This window comes from Carettochelys insculpta, chromosome 9 (genome assembly GCF_033958435.1).
Source record: "Carettochelys insculpta isolate YL-2023 chromosome 9, ASM3395843v1, whole genome shotgun sequence".
In the NCBI taxonomy this organism is placed as follows: Eukaryota; Metazoa; Chordata; order Testudines; family Carettochelyidae; genus Carettochelys; species Carettochelys insculpta.
This window is the reverse complement of record NC_134145.1, coordinates 33520955-33543115: the sequence shown is the minus strand read 5'-3', so window position 1 is coordinate 33543115 and position 22161 is coordinate 33520955. Positions and strand designations below refer to the sequence as shown.

The 22161-nt window shown below is 40.2% G+C and overlaps 2 protein-coding genes across 6 annotated transcripts in view; one reads left to right on the top strand and one right to left on the bottom strand.

Moving 5' to 3' along the window:
- The window catches only part of RPAP2 (RNA polymerase II associated protein 2), a 75059-nt gene extending 74152 nt beyond the window's left edge, over window positions 1-907 (bottom strand). For 2 of the 4 annotated variants that reach the window (XR_012646548.1, XM_075002432.1), the window contains exon 1: window positions 801-874. Coding sequence is in view for 2 of the 4 variants with exons in the window: in XM_075002432.1 (XP_074858533.1) it covers window positions 801-858 (58 nt within the window). In the remaining 2 variants the exon portion in view is untranslated. Of the gene's footprint in view, window positions 1-800 lie in introns of all 4 variants that reach the window. The other 2 variants (XR_012646549.1, XM_075002433.1) reach the window with 2 other exon arrangements.
- GLMN (glomulin, FKBP associated protein) overlaps window positions 887-22161 on the top strand; it is a 58727-nt gene continuing 37452 nt past the window's right edge. The window contains exons 1-11 of one of the 2 annotated variants that reach the window (XM_075002434.1): window positions 887-960; window positions 4495-4563; window positions 5537-5662; window positions 9062-9181; window positions 10161-10269; window positions 11877-12123; window positions 12652-12754; window positions 17151-17338; window positions 17858-17911; window positions 18907-18937; window positions 19223-19312. In XM_075002434.1, coding sequence (XP_074858535.1) covers window positions 4525-4563; window positions 5537-5662; window positions 9062-9181; window positions 10161-10269; window positions 11877-12123; window positions 12652-12754; window positions 17151-17338; window positions 17858-17911; window positions 18907-18937; window positions 19223-19312 — 1107 coding nt within the window. In that variant the 5' untranslated portion in view covers window positions 887-960; window positions 4495-4524. Of the gene's footprint in view, window positions 961-1093; window positions 1187-4494; window positions 4564-5536; window positions 5663-9061; window positions 9182-10160; window positions 10270-11876; window positions 12124-12651; window positions 12755-17150; window positions 17339-17857; window positions 17912-18906; window positions 18938-19222; window positions 19313-22161 lie in introns of those variants that run through there. The other variant, XM_075002435.1, reaches the window with a different exon arrangement.

Below are 22161 nucleotides of genomic sequence, written 5' to 3'. Positions count from 1 at the left end.
TGCCTGCCTCTGGGAGAGAGGAGGGACACAGGGTAAGAGCTGGGGTGCTGAGGGTACCTGGTTATTGGGGGAAGGGAGGGAACAAGAGGGGAGAAGGATGGGATGGGGTAAGAGCGGGGAGGTGGGGGATGACTAGCTCTTGGGGAGGTAGCAGGGTAAGGGCTGGGGGGGTACCTGGGTCTGGGGAGGAGAGGGAGTGGGGTAGAGGTGGGGGGTGCTGGGGGGTACCTGGGTCTGGGGAGGGAAGGGCAGGGCGTGGGGTAGAGGTGGGGGGTGCTGGGGGGTACCTGGGTCTGGGGAGGGAAGGGCAGGGCGTGGGGTAAAGGTGGGGGGGTGCTGGGGGGTACCTGGCTCTGGGGAGGGGAGGGAAGGGCATGGGGTAGAGGTGGGGGGGGCCTGGGGGGGTACCTGGCTCTGGGGAGGGGAGGGAAGGGAAGGGCATGGGGTAGAGGTGGGGGGGCCTGGGGGGTACCTGGCTCTGGAGAGGGGAGGGAAGGGCATGGGGTAGAGGTGGGGGGGCCTGGGGGGTACCTGGCTCTGGGGAGTGGTGGGATAAGAGCGGGGTTCTGGGGGTACATACTCCCTTAGGGGCGGCTTGAGCTGCTTAGGACAACAACGACTCAGTCTGCTGAGGCCTGACGCCGGCTCTGCTGCCCCGCGGGAAGCCTCACAACACCGCCGCCTGCCAGGCGCTAAACTCCCCCTCCCCGCCACGACGGATTGGATCAGTCCCGCGTTGAGGTGGGGAGGACGAGCCCACCAGCCCGGGGAGCGGGGGTGGCTGTGGTCTACCATCCTACCTGAGCGTCTCCGGCTGGATCGCGCCTTCGCTCCCGCCCGCAGCTGCTCCGCCGCCATCACTGCCCGCCTGACCTCTCACCCGCCGGGGGAGGCGGAGCCTGAGCCTGAGACTGGCGCGCGGAGCTCGGTTCGGAGCGGCTCTTGGCGGACACCTGAGAGGTAGGAGGCGGCCCCCCAACGCCAGGGAGGGGCTGCGCGAGAGAGGCAGGTCCCGAGCCCCCTGCGGGGGCGGGGCGGCTGGTGTGGGCTTTAACCCCCGTGTGCGTGGCGGGGGAGGTGCTAATTCCTCCGCTGGCCCGCCGCGCCCGGGACCGCTCCTCAGAGCCCATCAGAGGGTACCTATGAGGAGACCCTGCAGCTCCCGTCCAGCCGCCCTTGTTGGAAGGTGAGGGTTAGGGTTGGTAGCAGGCGCGTTACAGCCTCGGGCCTGAGGATTGTGCTGTGAGCCACCTAACCAGTCTCCCTCTTGCCGTCCTCCAGTGCCAGGCCCCGGACGGGCTTTAGGAGACACGAGGTGTGTTCTTTAGGCCGAGGGGTATTGAGCGGCGTATGATGTGACTCAGTGCAGGGGTTATAATCCCACCTACTGCGCTGCTGAGGCTTGTTGGGCAAGATCTCATGCAGCTCATCCTCCCCAGACCCAAAGCGTGGCTGGGCTTGTTTCCCAAGGTGTACACAAAAACAACCAAAAGTCCTTTGGTACCTGATAGACTAATATTTTTTGAAGCATAAGCTTTCATGGGCAGAGACTCACTTTGTCAGATGCCCACAAAAGTTTACGCTCCAAAATATCTGTTAGTCTATAAGGTGCTGCTGGATTTATCATTGCTTTTGTGGACACAGAATGATACGGCTACTCCTCTGATACTTGTCACCAAGGTGTATGGAGGCTGCTGGGTGCTTTCGTCCATCTTGGGCACTTTCAGCTTTATAGGATAAATTCTTTCACTGAAATGCATTTTTCATTGGTGTTCTGATCCTTTAAGTAATCACCCAACTCCAGTGAAATTCCTTTTGAGAGTTTGGAGATACCTATTTGGGAAGTAGGGAGAGAGTTGAATAACTTGAAAAGCTTTAAATTAAAATTCAAAATAGAGCCTGTAATGGACCTCTCAGTGTTGGAAATACAAGGGATGTGCCAAGGGTTAAGGCCAGAACTTTAAATAGATTAAAAAAAATAAAATTAATGGAAGCTAGATCCATCGGTGGCTTTTAATCGAGATAGGAATGCAGCTCCATGCGCTGGGTGTCTGATGACAGAAGATGCATAATTGCCTTATTCCTCTCATTTCCTCTGATGCACCTAGGACTCGGTGCTGTTGGAAGACAGGATGCTGGATGGAATATTGGTTTGACCCTCTATGGCTGCTCTCATGATGAGTGTGCTGTGTCAGGCATGAAATCAAAAATGAGTGAAGAATAAAATGTTATAAATGAGCAAAGGGAGTTTAGCAGTTATAACTAATATGTAATTTTTTCATGAAGGCTGAGGTTAGAACTACACTAGGTGACAAAATCAATTGTATAGTATGCAACTCCAGCTGCATGAATTGTATAGCTGGAGTCAACATACCTTGCATTGATTTTTTTTTTTTTTTTTGGTGTCATTTCTATAGTGGGAGGTCAACGGGAGAGACTCTGCCATTGACTTCCCTTACTCCTTGCGACTGGGAGGAGTTCTGGGATCAATGGTGGTGCCCTGAGCCTTCAGTTTAGCATGGTCATACTTGGCACACTACATTGAACCCGGGAATATCGACTGCCAGCAAATCGACCCAGCATTAAGTGTAGACAAGCCTTAGGGACCAGTAAAGTTACCACTCACGTCAGGGAAATTTATCACTGACAACTGGATTAATCACTTAGCTCCAAACCTGTAATGAGTACCAGTACACTACTATAACAACAGAGTAGTTCAGTGCTTGATTTTTGGGCCTTATTGGTGTTATCAATTACTTTGGGCTCAAAATAGGGACACTATATTTGTTGTCAAACCAATTAAAACAGTCCTGGGGGGAATGTCACCAGTGCTCTTGCATTGGTGTTAGCCCAAAGACAAAAGCACATGCTAATGCAATGAGAACTGCCAAGTGAAACTAACAAGTCTAGGTTCAGCATTGGAAACGTGAAAAATAAAATATAAGTAGACTGTCACGAGACTGAAAAGAAAATTAGTCTAATTACATTTATTCTTTGTGTTATTTCAATCCAGGTTTGGATGCTTTGAGTACAATTTGACTTAATACTGTTTTTCTTATGGATCAAACTAATGTAGTTATTTAAATACATCAAGTGGATGGGTGAGACCAAGATTTGAAAAGGGAATATAAGAGAATAAGGAATGATAATAGTTAACTGGTAAGCCTCACTCTAAGTGGATGAGGCTTACTGTTACTGTTAACTGAGGGGGGCTGCAGCTGCCCACTGTGGGGTGGAAGGGGTGGGCAGTAGCCCTTCTCTGTGACAGACCTGGCCTGTGAGCACTCTGCTTCGGGCTGCTTCAGCCTGGCCAGAGCAACCCCCTTCTGCAGTGGATCGGGGACTGTATCAGTCTCCCCACATTTAATTGGTTGAACAGTTAAATGTACCGTTTAACTGGTTGACTAGTTAAATGGGATTTTGTATTCCTAATAAGACCAGCATATAAAAACGTGAATGCCATAGTGCACTTCTGTATGTTGCAATAAATCAATATTACGTGTTTCACATAGGTACTGTGGGCACTAAACTAGCTATTTGCATGAAGACTCACTGGATACATCTACAAACACAGTGATTGTACGTCCAAATGTAATCATAACATCCTCATTTTTTAACATTAGGCTGTGGCCCTGACTATGTAGAAATTTAAGCACATGCTTAATTTTAATGCATGTGAGTAGCCTTACTGTCTTCAGTGGAGAGGATTTGAGTCACAGTCTCTACAGGTGAAAGACTAGCACTGTAGCCATTTTGTCAGTCAGGCTCTCTTAAAATTCATTACTAAGGTTGAATATGCCAACACCTAAATGACAAGATGTTCCTTCAGATTAAATTTAGCAATGATGGAGTTTTGATTTAATAAAATAACATCTAGACAGTAAAAAGAAACACAATACCCTACACTCCAATCGTCGAGCAAAGAAACTAGGGAGATTAAATATAACAATTACTTTCTTTAACAGTGAATCATTTATCGTCCGTTGCAAAACTGCAGTGTTAGGTTGCCACAATCACCTCACAAAATCTTGTTCCTCAAAAACTGATTCTGTAGCTATGATATTGTGAATCTGTAACCTGCACAACCTATGGAGTGTGTCACATCATATCTATTTCGTTTGTGTTCCACAAAAACAACAAAGGAATTGATCCTTATGCAGTGGACTTTCTACTAATAGATGGACAATTCCCCTCTTTAGTTTCGCTCTTTCCTGGCTCCTGTAAACAAGCAATAGTGGAGCTCTCATGCGCAGGAGATGAAATGAAAGAACACTCTGCATTTTTGAACTTGTTTCTCTTCTGTTTTATCTCATGTTCTTTTTTCAGCCTCCTTGACTTCTGCCAACAATGACTGATTTTTTTCTCACTTCTTCAGCTGTTCGACCAGTTGGGACTTGCTAAAATGTGCTAATTTTTAATGTCCATCTTAACTCTATTATAATATAAGTATACTGTAATAATGTGACTCAGTATTTTCCTCAACTTTTGACACAGCTTTTCAATGTCAGAAAAAAAAATGACACAATGGCAACTGAGGAACTTGAAGCCATTATACAAAGATGTGTAAGTAATTTACTTTCTGTAAAAAATACTTAAAGTTAGGAAAACTGGCATTGCCTGCATCTGTGTGCTAAGACACATCTGTTTGGGCAGCTGGGGAGAGGTAAAACTGCATTGGAGGGATGTCTATGCAGGGATATTTATCCCAGCTTTGTGGAGGATGAGTATGGTGATAGAGTTCCCCTGCCCCTTCTCCTTCCCTTCCTTACACAGTGTCTGGGTCAAATCAACCCTCAGGAATTTCTCCAGGCTGCAGGAAGCTAACCCTTGAGTGGGAGGGGATGTGTCTAAGTGGGAATTCAATGTGTGGGGTGGTGAGACTCAGCGTGGGGTTTGACTAGGGGACAGTTGTCTGGATTCATGGAGTTGGGCAGACAGGAGGAGCAACTTTCTGTCCACTGACCCCTCTCGCATCCACACACTTGGGTCCCATTGGGCTCCATCCAGCTGTACCCTGACTCCCCCTACCAAGCCCCACTCCCTCAGCCCCCCAGAGCCCTAAGCACCTTCACCTTGACATCCTAGCAGAGTCCCATTCTCTCTGCACACAGAGCCCTGCATTGAAGTGCCTGCACCCAGATTGCATCACATACACAACTTTGGTACTGTTGAAGAAATTCTGTGCCAAAAAGTATTTTTAAAAAGAATTCATCAAAGTTTAGCATATTTTATTTATCAAAATGACAAAGACACAGTAACAGTGTAATCACACCGTGTTCAATTATTTTGGTAATACTTATCCACAAATAATTGAACATAATCGGACTATATTGCATGATTTGTGACAAACAAAATATGTAGAATTTTGAAGTGCAGAATTTTTAATTCTTTTGACATAGAATTCTCTGAGGAATTATCTGCTGTCCAAATGATGAATCATAGGTATAGTGAAAGCTACAGCTATATTAAATTTGTATTTAAACTCAAATTTGGGTTTGCTTCTGATAGTAAAGTTAAAGATAAATTTTCATTGTAGCAAATCCTAGAAGAAGAAGATTTCAAAGGAGAAGATTTTAATCTTTTTCAAGTAGCATGCCAGAAGTGCTTAGAAGAAGGTTATGCAGTAAAAGTATTAGAAGTATTTAAAAATGAAAAAAATAAGGTGAGTTTAAATCTGTATGTGTGTGTTTTCACAGTATACTTTAAACATGAGTTAAATTTTCTATATTTCAGTTGTTTATACGTTGAGTGGGAGTTTTATTTTTAGTATCTTTGTAAGCTACATATACCATGTAGTACCCATAAGGATGTAAAAATTCAGGGCACTGTGCCAAGTATGGGCTGACAGGCATATACCGCATATATAGAACCAGATGCTTCTCTTCATGAAGCTTTTTTGACAGCGGTGAGTGGACCTGAAACCCAGCCAACCACAAGAGAGAGTTACCCCAAAGGAGGGGATCCTTTCGTGTCATACAGCCAGGCTAATTGGCTCCTACATGTGACCTCTCCAGGCTGGTAGTCCTACAGTAATTGTTGGCTCCTAGATCTACTGCTTACACCTATTGTTAGCTGGAGTATTTTAGGGTAGCCTTAGGCTGCATTACTTTATGTTGGGGCACCAGATTGCTGCACAGCTGGTCCAAGATGGAAAGAGTGGAAGAAGGGTCTTAAGCAAACTTTATATATTTCCTCCGGAGAAGTGCACTGTGGAGCTGTAACCAAGGCTCTGCAGCATAGCATTCTTAAGAAATTCTCTTAATGTTTTCCAGTGAGATAAATGGAAGAGAAAAGATTTTTAAAACAAAATTTAAAAAGGGGAAGTGAGTGTGACTGTTGGGTCTAGAGATGGATGGGCTAACATTGGCCAAGATTCAAAGAAGAACTTGAGCAGGCAGGGAATAAGGGAACGGCATTTTAGAGAAGTATATGACCAGTTTGGGAAACCAGGAGAATATATTTATATTTATATGGGATACTGAGGTAGATAGGAAGTCAGAAAAGATGATGGCAGGAATAGTATTGTCCCTCTTCCTACAAAGATGGAATATAGTCAGGGTGCAGTTGCTGGGCCTCACTGAATTTTAGAGTAAGGATTTCAGGCCTGAAAAGAAGAGTTTGTCTCCTTCCTCAAATAGTGTATTCTCTCTAGCTTTTGCCTGGAATTTTGCTCCTACCTTCCAGTAAAACAGTGAGAACATTGCTTGTCCCTCTTTGAAAAACAGTGCACGTTCACATACACACGTGGAAATGCAGAAGTTTATGTTCCCATAAGAGAAAAAATATTGCATGTACATTTTGGAGAATGAACTTCAAAATATACATCCATTATGCCACATAGAGAGGGAAGAAAAAGTGTGTAACAGATGCCCAGAACTGAACATTGTAATAATAAACTTTGCATTCATTTTCTTGACTCTAATATGTTATAACCAGCATTGATTCCCAGAATCATTTAAATGCAAGGTTGGAGAGGTCCTCGAGGTCATTTAGTTCAGCCTCTCGGATGGAATTCAGACCAAATATACCATGATCATTCCTGGCAGAACCTTCATTGGCAAGGATTCCACAACCTCCTTTGGAAGTCTGTCCCAGTGCTTAACTATCTTTATAAGTTGTGTTTTTTGTAGTATCTAATCTTCCTTATGGCCAATTAATCTGATTACTAGTTAACCTATCATCAGTGGATATAGAGAACAGTTGCTCACTGTTCTCTGTGCCATATCTCTTAACATATTTGAAGTTAATTCTCAGGTCTCCCCTCAGTTTTATTTTCTTAAGTCTAAACATGATCTGTTTTTTTTGTTTTTGTTTTTTTTTAAACACGTTCTCATAGATCAGATTCTTCTAAACCTTTGATCATTCATTTCAACCTCCTTTGGACTCTTTCCATTCTTCTTAGTGTGGTGCCCAGAACTGGACACCGTGTGTTAGCTGTGGCTTCACCAATGCCAAGCACAGACGTACAGTTACCTCATGTGCCTTACATTCAGTCATCCTGTTAATACATCCCAGCATGTTATTTGTCTTATTGCAACCTCATCACATTGTTGATTTATGTTCAATAATGGCCATGTTGATTTATATGCAGTAATGGCCATATTCTTTGCAGCAATACTAGCACCCAGCCAGCTATGCCTTGTTCTATAGCTGTACGTTTGATATTTTTTTTTTTTTTAAATCTAAATCCAATACTTTGTGGTTTTACTGAATATCATTTTGATGATTTTTCATTCTCCAATTTGTCAAGGGGATTTTAATTTCTAATTCTGCCCTTCAAAATGCCTGCATCCCCTTCCAGCTACAGTTGTTTGCAGATTGAATGAGCAAGCTTTCCACTATTATCCAAGTAATTAATGAAAACATTCAGTAATGCCATAACAGAACCCTGCAGGACCCCTCTAGATGCAACCTCTCTGTTTGACAATGAACTTTGTACAGTGAATGCTTTAGAATACAGTAAACCCTCAATTTAATGGATTAATAGGAGGAAAGGGGTGTCCATTAATGCCAAAAGTCTGTCAAATCCAAATCTGAGGGGCTGGAGGCACCTTGCAAGGGAAACTAGGGAGTGCACTGACCAAGACCTGGGAGGAATGCAGTGGGCTTGGAAGAGAGAGCTCGGCAGTGGGCTCTTTGCCCCTCCAGTCCAGGCTTCCACTGCTGCTCTGGCAGCTCCTCCGGCCCTGGCAGTTGCCACTGCAGTGGCCCCTCCAGCCCCTGTGATTTAGGGGATGTGGGGGCTGGCAGACAGCATCTGTTATTTCTGAAGTCTGTTAAATCAAGGGTTCATTGTATTGTCTTTCAAACAGTTATATACCCATCTTACAGTAATTTCATCTAGGCTATGTTTTCCTAGTTTGCTTACAAGATTGTCATGTGGGACTGAGTCATAAGCAAACTAAAATCAAGATATGTCACATCTTTTTCTTCCCCCATCCATTATTTTAGTAACCCTGTCAAAAAAGGAAATTAGGTTGATTCCTTCATGACAGAGCCATATTAGCTATTTGTTCTTACTCTCTTGAACTCTAGGTGCTTACACATTGTTGAATAATTTGTTACAGTATTTTACCAAGTATTGAAATTAAACTGATGGATCAATAATTCCATGGGTCCTCTTTGATCCCTTTGAAAAAGATAAATACCATGTGTGACCTCACCCATCCTCCATGAATTCTTGAAGATAATTGCTAACAGTCCTGAGATTGCTTCAGCCTGTTCTTTAAGTACCCTAGGATCAATTTCATCAGGCCCTGCTAACTGGACTATATTTAACATATCTAAAAAATGTTTAATCAGTTCTTTCCTTATTCTGACTTGTCTTCCTTTTCCCCTTATTAATATTCATTGTATTAAGCATCTGTTCCCAATTACCTATTTTGTGAAGACTGACATAAACTAGACATTAAACACCTCAGCCTTCTTGATGTCATGCGTCATTCATCTGTTTGTCATTCAGAGTCTGGTGACTCCTGTTGATGGATATATGTATTCATTTAGGATTGCATTTAAAATCTGCTAACCTTCGTCCTGTTTTCTCTGTATATCTGATTTACAGGTTATTGTTAAAAATATGGGCTGGAATCTTGTTTGCCCTCTTGTTAGATGTATTTTGAGTTATAATCTGGAAGATGAGAAGAGAGAACATTGTCTGAGTATACTAGATAAGTTGGTTCAGGTACGTTGTCCAACTGTGTAGTCTTAAGAAAAGCAAATCTTTGTTGTTATAGTTACAGATCTTTTTATTTGTCTCTTAATGTTAAAAATAACCTACAGTGGTTTTTTTCTGAAAACTTGAATTTTAACCCAGAAAACTGCCTTTAAGAGAATCATAGATTTTTTTTTTTTTTTTTTCCATATTGTACTGGATGTTATCTAATGTCCCCAGTACTGATATTAGTTATTTCTTGGTGAACCTTTGACAACAATATCAATGTGGAATAGTGTAGTCAAACAAGTGATTGTGGGGAAGTAGCATTATGAATTTAATTCTACTAGTAAAGTACATGCTGAACTTTTTCTTTTTCTTTTACCTCTACCAGTGAAAGTGATTTCCTATTAAATTAAAATAAAATGTTGTATGGCCATAGCAACCTAAATGTCCGTACAGGGGGCTTTATCCTAAATACACATTTTAAAACAGAAGTTTTGAAACTGTGGAGCATGCCACCATGAAAAGGTGCAGAGGTATGGTCAGGAGACGGGTGGGCTTCGGGCAAGCCCCAAGCTAGGGGTTCAGAGAGGAAGTGTTGCCTTTGTCTCCTGATTTTCCTGATTCAGTGGACCACCCAGTCAGTGTCAATGCCTTCATGCCCATCACTGGCTCCACCCCCACAGAGACCGAGTCACACTCCTTCCCCTACCTGAAAACCTGAGGAGGGAGGAGCTGGATTTGGAGGCGGGGGGTGGGGGGGAGGCTACAAATATTGTAACTCAAAAAGGGGAGCTTAGTCAAAAACTTCTGAAAGTTGCTATTTTAAAAGAAAGCATGTTTTTTTTTCCTGGGTTTTAGATTTTGATTTTTTTGTAACAATAATGCCCTGGATGTTTTACATTTTCTTTGTCATGCAAAAACAGTGTTAGAATTTTTGAAGTATGTTTATTATTGTAAAGGTACTTTAGAGATAACAATAAAATGGCTTGATCCTTTCTTGCAGCTGTGTAATCCAAAGGAACTTTTATTGGGTTTACTTGAGCAGATTGAGCAGGCCTCTGGGGAACAGATATCCCAGACTATTCTGCTTTTGCTTCAGCCTCTGCAGACAGGTAAAGAGTGCTTTCCTATCTGAATGTACATTTAGTATCACTTTTGTATTCCATTTTAGTGTATTAGTGTACTTGCTATTGAAAAAGATTTGGAGCATTTCTAATCTGATAGTTTTATTACTTATATTTCAAGTCGTGCTGTAGAATACCTAGTGTTTTGGAGCCGGGTGGGGAGAACCACATGAAATAAAATTTCAGTACTTATTGAGGCTTATTACTACGAGTGCCTGTGGTTGCAACAAATGGTTTAGATGCAGAATTTTTCAAACTGGTGTCTGCTGAAACACAATGCTCAGACACTGCTAGCACTAAAGACCTTTATATTTCTTTGAGTTGCCATCCATCTGCTCCTCTTTTAGCAGTCATGCATATCTGTGACTGTTTTTCACGTACCCTTTATAGCTATTGAAAGTTAACCAATTCCTGCATCTCAATGCCAGTCCCAGATGAGACATATGCTTAAAAAACCACATGTGCGCTTGGAGGCCAGACTCTTAACACTCTCACCACTGGAAAAACTAGGTGTGAATGCAGTTTTTCTAGTGGTATACAGCATTACACTCTAGCCTTCACAAGTAAAAATATTTGACTTTAAAATCTTAACATCTTTTGTTCATTTTTTCACATTAATATCATATCAGAACTGAAATGAAGTGGTTGTTATCCTGAGACCCACTGGAGCTTAAAACCAATGTTTCCCTCAAACTAATGTTCTCTGTAGAGACCACATATACCAAAGGTGTTTTTGTCCTGGTATGCAACTATTGCTTCCCTGAATGGCATTAACTGTGTCAAAAGACTTACGGAAGTCTACACTAGAGATTTTGTCAGAAAGCTTTGTCACTAATGTGCATTTTCACATCCCAATAAAGGTATACTGAAATAAGTTTTAAGTTTAGATCAAGCCTAATTTTAGTGGTTTGCAAGATACAGGCTGCTAAAATTATGTTGGAACTTAAGTGGGACATTTTGGTAATTAAAAGAATGTCTTCTGTTAAGAGTTTGTGGTCTGTAAAGGAGCTGGTTGGGGAGCATTGACTTTGGGGCCAGTGCTATTCTGGTCTGGCATAGATTAGAACACTCCTGTTGTGATACCAAAAGGCCAGATTTCAGCAGACATTTGGTACAATCTCTTGTTCTTCCCTGGCTAGAAACACATCTGTAGTACAGAGATTTTCAGGGCCTGGAAACATTTGCCCCTTGCGGCCAGTGATATAAGAGAGAAATTTTCAATACTTACTTGTACATTACAGAGGTAGGATTTGTTGTATATTAAAAAACAGTGGATGCTGTTGTGATATTATTTCTTTAATCTGTGGTGCTGGTAGTTATAACATCCTAACACGTACAGATGCAGAATTCCATTGTCATTGCAATTTTTTCATTGTATTGTAGATTTCAATTTTCTTCAAGCCAAAAGTTGTTTAATACAACCACCTAACTCATTAAGCGTCTTTTTGGATTTTTCTCACACACAGAATCTAACAATGTATCACAAAAGCCTTTTCCTACAAATCAGAAGAAAGTAAGATGTTCCATGTAACTTCACTTGTAGTGGAAAATGGTGGGTAACTAGATGTTTAACAATTCTTTTTTTAAATTTTCAGTTCTGTTGAAATTTCATAGCAAGAAATCGTACTCGGTGGGCTTATCTTTGTCTACCATTTTAAATCAACTCTCTCTCCTGCCTGTACCTTATACAAAAGAACAAATACAAGAAGATAAACTTGGCCTCTGCAAGTGTTGCAGTGCAGTAGTGGGTTTCGCTAAACCTTTTGTGGATCAAGTTGTTCAAAGTGTGGAAGCTTCAACAGAGAGTGATGTCAGAGAGCTCAAAGAAGAATTGCTAAAATTGTGAGTGTCTTGTTTCTGCTTAAAATGCATGTATAATGAGACAAAATGAGCAACAGAAATTGCATGCACCCACAGTGAATGCGCTGTTAATATTTTATAGTGTATCACATAAACTATTTAAGTTTTTTTTAAAAGCAAAATCTTCCATATTTGTGAGCTATGAGAGGAAGGGCAGTGCTCATTCACCTTTTTGTTGGCACGTGGTAGGAGAGTATCTGTCTGTGATGTGAGAAGCCCAGCCAGTGGCCCTAAATACTTCCTTGTGATCCTCCAGGGTGAGGGACAAATCTCTTTGGAGGCATCAGGATTCAAGCAATGCCCCTGCCATGAGAATATAGGGATAAAAAATAGGATGCAAACCCAGTCCTTGAAACTGGAAACTTCCCCTTTGATCCCTTATGTGCAGCAGCAGAGCTAAAGAGCACGACAGTTTTACCCCCAGAGACAAAGTCATTATGTTCCATATTGGTTTTAATAATGTGTTTTTCATTAAAAGGTTCTAATTTTAGTTATTCTCTTTTGTTTCAGTTGTTTGAAAAGCCTGAAATACCCGTTATTAATAGCACAACTTGATCAGCTGCATGAAGACGTTGAAGAAGATCCATTAAGGCATTTTGCAACTGAAATTCTAGTAAGTGCAGTTAAAAGGAATTATAGTGACTTGCAAAATCAGTCACTATAATTCAGTATTCACTATAATCAGATAAAGCAGTTGGCTTCCTAATTTGGTGAGAACAGGTATGTGGTGAGTTTGGCCACATATCCTCTTTGGACTGTTACTTGATGGGCTGAAAGATTACTGAGCCAATATTCTGGGGCCTCCCTTTTATTCTGTCTTGCTGAGCTAGGCACTCCAGTCTCCTCCAGCACTGATATGGGGGCGTAGCCCCATGCAGAGTAATATACTGAGATCAGCTCAGTTCTGGGAAGGCTCAGTTAAAGGTACTTGCCACAACACCCAGGTGCACAACTCCAGTGGAACTAGAACCCTAAATAAATCCATCTTTATACAAAGTTTTATATGGTGCAAGCTCACATTGCCTCTTTCTTACATAACAAGAGAGAGAGGCACAGCTACTCCCTCCATCAGATAATTATTTGCAGTGGGCTTATTAATAAACAAAGTGATTTTTTTTTAAACATAAAAAGTATAATTTAAGTGGTTGCAAATAGCAGTGCAAAGAGTAAGGTAAGTTATTAAGCAAAATGAAACGAAACAAAACGCCAGCTAAGCCGAATACACTAAAACTTGTTACATGCTGTACTTTACCTTAATAGTAGTTCTAATCGTCTTTTCTCACAGGCTGGAAAGCCTCCCAGCTTGGGCTTGACCTTGTTCAGTCCTAGATTTTCCCAGCTGTCATCTTGAGTGGTAAGCAGGAGTTTCCTGGCTTGTGGCAGCAGGCCCTATGGTTTAGCTTCCCAGCTTTATATAGTTTTTGCCCAAGTCAGGAATCCTTTGTGTTTAGTTTAAATTTTTTCTCACCTTCGGTGGAAAAGTACAAGGACCAAGATGGGTCCCAGAATCAGGTTACCTAAACACGTGCCCTTATGGGGTCTCTCAGCTCCTCCTGCAGATAAGTCCATGGGAAAGATGAACTCATTTACAAATCATTTTTTCCTTATCCATGAGCTATCAAGTTTCTGAAATATTCTTAATGGCCCTCACCTACTCTGTCAATATTAATAAAATAGGTTTATACTTCATATTTCTAACTTCAAGGACAGGACTAATACGAGTCTCTGAGAGGGAGCAGTGTTAGTCTTCATCTGCAAATACAATGAGGAGTTTCTGTGGCATCTTAAAGACTAAGATTTACTTGGACATAAAATTTCATAGATAAAAACCTTTTTATTAGATACATGGAGTGGAAATCTCAGAGTTAGACATATATACTAGCATATCAAAACAAAGGAGTTCCTTATCAAGTGTACGAGCAGTGTTAATGAGGCTAATTCAGTCAGGGTGGATGTGCAGGTGTATGAGCCCCTGATGGTAAGGCAGTTGTGGTTAGCTCCTGTGATAAGCTTATTAAAGGTCTAATAAATATGACCTACAAGAGAAGATTGAAAGAATTGGGTTTAATTCTTCTAGAAAAGAGAAGACTGAAAGGGGACAAGATAGTGGCTTTCATGTACTTAAAAGGTTGTTGCAAGGAGGAGGGAATAAAATTATTCTCTCTTATCCTCTGATGATAGGATAAAAAGCAGTGGGCTTAAGCTGCAACAAGGAAGGTTTTAGGTTAGATATCAGGAAAAAAATTGTAACTCAGGGTGGGTAAGCACTGGAATAAATTGCCTAGGGACGTTGTGGAATCTGCCATCATTGGAAATTTAAGAGCAGGTTAAACAAACACCTGTCAGGGATGGTTTAGCTGGTGCTTAGTCCTGCCATGAGAGCAGGGGGTTGGACTTGATGACCTTTTGAGGCTCCTTCCCATTCTAGTATTCTGCAGTTTTAGGCACACAAATAGAATACACACAGTCAGCAGCTTGCAACTTTTCAAATGATACCTTACATGAAATATTTTGTATAAAGTATTCTCTAGTTGTACACATTCATTATATTTCCATAAAGAATATGAATAGCTCCATGAAAAAAATGGTTTATGAGATTCTATAGGCTACTGCTGATGAAGGTAAAGTCTTGGAATGGTATCACATCCCTAGGGACAATCAAACTTGGCTTTGAAAGTTAAAAAATATCATCTGTGGATGTTATGCAATAAATTACTTGCATTTGATAGACCAAATTCATCCCTCATGGTACATCTCTTTGGGCTACTGCTCTGTGAATTATCTGCAAACTTTGTCATCTGCTGCTGGCCCTATGCCTTAGTGGTGCATAAATCTGTCAGGGCTTCTAAAAGAAGATAATCGGGTGAGGTTCCTACATGACCAAAAGTAATAAAATTCTGCATTTGGCTTTTTAAAAAGAATTGTTTGCCCCTTTACTTACTGTAGTCATGGCCTTACCTATAAAAAGTGATGTCTTGAAATGGGGCTATGAACTAGAGCCCTGCAGTGGGACTAGGATCCCATAGGTCCTCTGGGATGCATTGCCATCATAGCAGGAGTAAATGGGAATAGGAGTGACAGGTCAGGGCCCTGTTAGGATTGTCACCTGATATGTTGAAACATCACTGAGCCTTTTTCCTCTGACAGCCTGAGCACCCTGTAACCTTGTGTTGTTGATCTTAGCTCTCCAGCCTGCTTCAGCTTAGGCTAGGTCTACACTATTGTGGATGATTGACCCACTCGGGGTTTTGTTTTGCGCATGCACAAAATGGCACTTTCCGGGGTCAAAGTCCCACAAACATTGAGGATTAAGGAAGGTTGAATGGAGAAATGCTCCCAGCGACCTTCTTTCTTATAAACAGGCACTGAAGCTGACTGCTGATAAGTTGATTTTTAGGTATGCAATTGGCCTAGCTAAAATTACGTATTGGTGATTGACTTCTATGTCTAGTAGACACATAGTCTGAGACATAGGCCGCATCCGAGTCTGCAGATATGGACTGAAAGCAGTACAGTGTGAGGCCTTTCTCCAGCAGTCAAGTCCACTACACTACCCCTCTGGGAGCTGAACCCTAGATAAATTTGCCTTGTGCTAAACAAAGATCTATACAGTGTATGCTCATGAAATTCACACTCTCGCTGTAAAGAGAGAGATGCACAGCTTCCTTCCTCCTCCATGTAACTACTTACACTGGTTTATTATAGGGATGTTAACAGTTAACTGGTAAGCCTCACCCTAAATGGATGGGGCTTACTAGTTGTGGTTAACTGGTGGGGGCTGCCATGGGCAGGGGGCACTCCAGCCCAGCCAGAGCAGCCCTTGTCTGCAGTTGGGTGGGGGCACTGCAGCCTGGATAAAGCAGTCTTTAATCCAGAACACTCTCATCCAGCAACACCTATAATCTGGCATGATTTTAGTAAGCCCGACAACCACTTATCATGAGTGTGACAGAGTTTCCTGTGATCCCCAAAAGTTTGTTTACAATCACCAGTTCTGGTTCTCAGTGTTCTGTGCTGTTATTTAGCTGTAATTTACAACTAAAGGTCTTCTAAGAGCCCAGTAAGCAGTGGAAGTGTTAGTAATTTATGCTAAAAGATACTGACGTCCCATAATTAGGCAAATTCTCTCATTCAGTCAGGTCACGATGGTGCCAGATGAAAGAGGTGCAACCTGTGCTATGAAAAATCAGGTCTTAGATGTCTCAAAGTAGGCATCTGAAATTCCTGGATATTTTTTACCTTACTTCCTATGCACCAGTACCAATTTTTAAAATGGGGATGATATTTGTGTATCTCAGGTGTTTTGAAAATTTAATTAATGTTTGTGAAACAAGGATGTTATGACAATAAGCCCAACAAAAAAGTCCTTAAAGAAATTAATAGGTGCATTTTCAAAGTGAGGTTTGAATACTGGGATTGAACTTTGAATAATGAAGAGAAAACTAAATACTGCATTATATGAGCATCATCCATTCTGTGCTATAAATGAGCAAAATTGTGTGGGGGAAAATTGTGTCGTTATGTATTTAAATACAGTATCATGGTGTATAGTCAGAAGGTTGCCAACTTAACATTGCACAGGCAGTGTTCATTCCGGCATTTCCTAACCTTTGAGTGCTTGCCTTTGCCACCTTAAGAATTTTCCTTAAATGTTGTTTTGGTGTGTGTAATTATACACATAATCACAAAAAATATTTTCAGAAATAATTGTACATATTGTAGGTAAAACAAAGCAGCAGAAATGTAGCACTTTAAAGACTAACAAAATGATTTATTCAGTGATGAGCTTTCGTCAGCACTTCAGATCTGTCCCATGAAAGCTCCTCACCAAATAATCATTTTGTTAGTCTTTAAAGTGCTACATTTCTGCTGCTTTGTTTTATTGGAGTACAGATTAACATGGCTACCTCTGTTACTATGCAACGTATGGTAGGTAGAGATTTTATAGTATACGATTTAAAATGTGAATCCTAATTTAAAACTTATTATGCCTTTTTTTTCCTAAACAGGATATTTTAATCAATATAGGAGAATTGATGCCAATCATGTTTTCACACCGTGGAAGCAGAAATCAGAACTGGAATAATCCTCATTTTTTGGATATGGATAGAAAGCATTCTGCAGATTCTTTGGCATGTCTGTCATATCTGGTGTTTGTTCAGTATTTTGGTATTGATTGTTTTCCAATGGTCTTTAGGTAAGAGCTGTTTTCCATCCATTTATTATTAGTGGCTGTTTGAGGTTCTTTAAAAGAATTACCAGGAGCAGCAGAAAACCTTTTAATATTAATCACTAATTGTGTAAGCCTCTGTGCTGTATTAGTATTCATTTCAGGGCAACTATCACATAATATACAGTATGTGTGCAGTATGTTTTCTGGGCACCAAAATTCTCTAGATACTTAAATGTTTGGTCAATTTTAGATATAAGTAGTTCCACAGAAGGTGCCATAGGACTATTTGTATGCTTAACATTAAGCAAGTAACTGTTTGCGGGATTGGGATAGTGTGATAATAAACAGGTGTGGGAGGGTTAGGAGAGACAGTCCGATTTTTAGTACATATCTATTTCAAAGATATTCATTTAACCTAAAATTACTCTTAATTTTATGAAATAGGAATAATAACTATATATAGTTCCACAGAGCTAATTTTATATCAACATGTAGGCTGTGTGGTCTCTGCAACTGTATTTATAAATAACATTTTTGTTCTAGTCCTTCATATCTTCTGCAGTGCAACATGACACACATTGAGGTCCTATTGAAAAGGTAAAATCTTACCAAATTTGGAGTTTCAAATACTGGATTTATTTCTTGTTTGTCTCACTTAATTGTCACACAGTTGCTTTCTGATCTGTGATAGTAACTTATGAAATCAAACTTCGAATTTCAACAATTCAAATTGTCAGGAAAACTCTTTTGAAGCTGAGAGTTAATATGGCATAGTTCAGCACAAGATGATGGCCCTTTCCTCCAAAGAGTTATGAAAAGTTGTCCTAAGCACAATAATATGTGATATATGCTTAAAATGTTCAATATCTTTTACAGTATAAATTTCACAACTGTGTTTTATTCAGTTATGGAAATGCAAACTAAGAATATTTTAATATTCCAGTTTTCTGAATATGAACATGTAGTAGTGCTTCTGTAACTAAACTACACATATAGAATTTAATTGAGGTTGGCATGGAAATATTTGACTGTATCCTATGATAGTTATGCTATCTTCATTTGTATCGTGGTCATCGGTAAATAGAAAACCAAACCTACTCAAGAGTTGTAGTCAGTTGCCCCCTTATTTTCTGCAGTCTACAAAAATAAGTCCAAGTACAGCTGTACAAGCATCAATGTTTGATAGATTATCACCAGTGGACAACTTGGCCTAAAGTTTTCAGTCTTTAGGATTCACTCTCCTCCACTCATGTATGGAAAACGCTGGACAAATTCTGCATTTGGAAAGTACCATTTTATTCCCTTTAATACCACAGTCTCTGAGGGAATTAGGCTCTTGCCTTTGAACACTCATAAACAGAGAATGGAAATATCAACTCTTGGTCTCAGAAGGTGTCTAATCTATGAACTTTGCTGCGCAGTGTAGCTAAATAATTCTTTGGAAGGAATGATGACAGGAAGCAAAATAGGAACTGTTGTAGCCAAGCTCCTTTTTTTAGATAGATCCTGCATTGCACTGCTTCGTTGGTTCTTAAACTTCAACACAACAGTTTTGAATTCATACTTGGATAATTTTCTAACTTTTTTTGTAGGACAGAAGAATCTGTGTTAACTAAAGGACTTGTAAGTTTCTTTTTTAAAAATCAAAACTTGACTATTCTTTGTTGTGGTACAATCTTAATTTCACTTGTCCGGAAAAGTGAGGATATAATTGCATACAATAAATTTAGAGTTACTGAAGCTTACTCAGATACAAGGTCCAATCCTGAAACAACTTTACATATTTGTTTAACTTTGTGCATACAAATAAATCTTAAAGATCTGTGAAGTGGTTTGAGGACTTTGGATTAAAGTGCTATACAAGTGCAAAGTTAGGTTGCCTTAAAAATTATATTTTATGGTTTATAGGACCTACTTGGAAATTGTTTGTTGAGAAATGGAGACAATAGCCTTCATCACCAGTATTTGGAATTCAAAGGCTTCATTACAACACCTCAGGTACAATGATGCAATATAAAGGGTTTTTTTTACTTAAAATATCATGTCATGTCTAGCTGTTCACTAAGGCTTTGTCAAGACAGCAGGCTTCTGGAAGTTTTGTCAATAGAGTGTCCAAACTGCAGATCTCTTGGAAGAGATCTACCGGTGTGGAGCATTCTGTCGACATCCCTGTACACCTCTTTCCATGAGAGAGAATATTGGAAAATCCTCTCCTGCCAGAACTGTCACCAAAAGATATGCAAATGCATTGCACAATTTGCGTATCTTCTGATGACAGTTCTTGGCAATCTAAACATAGCCTAAGAGGTTTGAGAGAGAAGAACTTAGTGAATAAAAGTATTGCCTCACTCAAAGTTAATTATTTTTGAAACCATCCAGTGTCCTGCTATTAAGAATGGTTAGTTGAAAAGGGGGGCCTGTGAGGGTTACCTGACATGGGAAGGAAATTTTATCACCCCCTTTCTTTCAGCACCAAACAAGAGCCTCATGTCCAATCACCATCCATTGGCAATAGCAGTGGTGGGACAATTCCCAGAGATTTGATTCAGGTGCAGTATGTCCCTCTCCCTTCCCTCCTCCCCGGCAGCATGAAGAAGCATTCTGGAGAAGAGGAAAAGAAAACAGGAGTTAAGTTATTCATCCACTGAAGTGGGAATAGAGAGGATATATGAAACATGACCTAATGTGTTCTTCCCCATCCAAATGAGTTTCCCCTGATCCTAGCTCAGTCAAAGGCTCATCCCAGCTAGCTGGGTGAACACTGCTAATGCAAATGTTTAGTGCCATTTTTGTATATAAAATTTTGGTGAAGAATTCAGATTTCTGCATCTTAATTTGCTGTATGTTTGTCAGGGATTTTGGTCAAGACATGTACCCTGATGTTAGAAATTGTTGGATGCTTTCCTATACAGTGAAGCATTTTAGACGTTTAACTTAAAGTATTTAAAATATTTTTATGCCAGAAGAGTGCAAGAAGGCCCAACAGTTCACTGTCCTCTGAATAAAATACATATTCCCTTCAGTGTTAAACCTGTGACCTTTAGTTCAGTACATCCACTCAATTTCAGATATGGCAATCTTAAATAAAAATGATTAATGGTTGTTTTAAATATAATATTACCTCTTCTTAAGTCTTTTGTGAAGTAATCTCAGTTGTTTTTTGTCATAAATAGGAATCCAAGTCCCATTGGTTGCATTTTAACCTACAGTATATTCTAGTAGTAGTAGGCATCCTTCAGTCTGCACATGTTAAAATATAACTAAAATTACTTGGCTAACCGGAGTGAAAGCACACAATATTAGGATATATCTGTGTTGATTGAAACAATATTCTGTTGTCCTCCTTCAGAGTTGTTGCAAAGTAGACTGAGAATTTCAGCCTACGTTCTATTAATGTATGCATGGGTTTTTCCACCAACCACAGGAGTTAATTCATTTGCATTTAAACTACTAATTTCAGTGTTGTTTCTTTACAAACACATCTTATACTTTTTAAATTTCATACCCTGCTTCTAAAACTAATCTGTCAAGAATATTTTCAGAACAGTTTATCCATATAGTCTTGACTACTTGCTCTGTTTAGAATCCATGGTCCTTATCAACATCCACTAAGAATATTTACCTTTAACACAATCTATTTTCTTTCTGCCTTTTAGCCAGATCTTTACATACCTTGTATTTATTACATCATTCTGTTTAGTAAGTTTTGACATTTCACATGTTGGAAGACTATGTGATGTTTGGAAAATACAGTATGAGAGCTTCACCTCTCTGGATTAATTTTTATTTTTAGGAAGGTAATGGAATTCTCGTCTCTCAAGTTTAAGAAAAATGAATTCAGACAAGTGCCAGAGACAGGCTACTAGGAGGATGTGAATAATAGAAAATCTGCCTAAAGAGAGGAGACTCAAAGAACTTGGCTTGTTTAGCCTAACCAAAAGAAGGCTGAGAGGGGAGATATGATTTCTCTCTGTAAATTCATGAAAAAGATAATTACCAGGGAGAAGAGTGTTGTTTAAGCTAAGGGCCATTGTACACACAAGAATGAATGCATATAAACTGGCCATCAACAAGCTTAGGCTTGAAATTAGATAAAAGGAATAAAGTTGTAGAACAGCCTTCCAAAGGCCTTCCAAGGGGAGCATTAGGGGCTAATACCTTAACTGGCTTTAAGAGAGAAGTTTATAAATTTATGGAGCAGATAGTATGATGAGACAATCTACCATGCTGTGAAGCTGATCTGCAACTGCTTGTACAAAATATTCCTATGGCTGGTGACGAGGAGGCATTAGGAGGGCTGAGTTTTACAGAGAATCCTTTCCTAGGTGTCTGGCCTGTGCATCTTGTCCATGTGCTTTGAGTGTAACTGAGCACCATATTTGGGATTAGAAGGAATTTTCCCTGGGAGCAGATTCATGGAGAGCCCAGATGGAGGTGCGGGGGAGCGGGGGTGTCACTTCCTCTGTAGCACAAGACATGGGTCATTTGCAGGTTTAAACTGTCCCTAAGTGGAGTCTCAGCCAGAAATTATGCACTTATTACAGGAGTGGGTGGATGAGGTTCTGTGGGCTGCAATATGCAGGAGATCAGACTAGATTGATTATAATGGTCCCTTATGGCCTACAGTCAGAATTTCTGACACGATCTAATTTCACAAATCCATGTTGACTCAGACCCATTTAATGATACATTTGTAAATATAACCATAAATATAAACTAGAAATATATTTCTAATAAATTATTCTTACAGGGTTAGTAGTAAACCTCTGTTAAGTTTGGAAAACACATTTGATGATTTCTCAATTATATGGTATTTTAAAGTTTCAAAATACTCTTAAAATGTGACT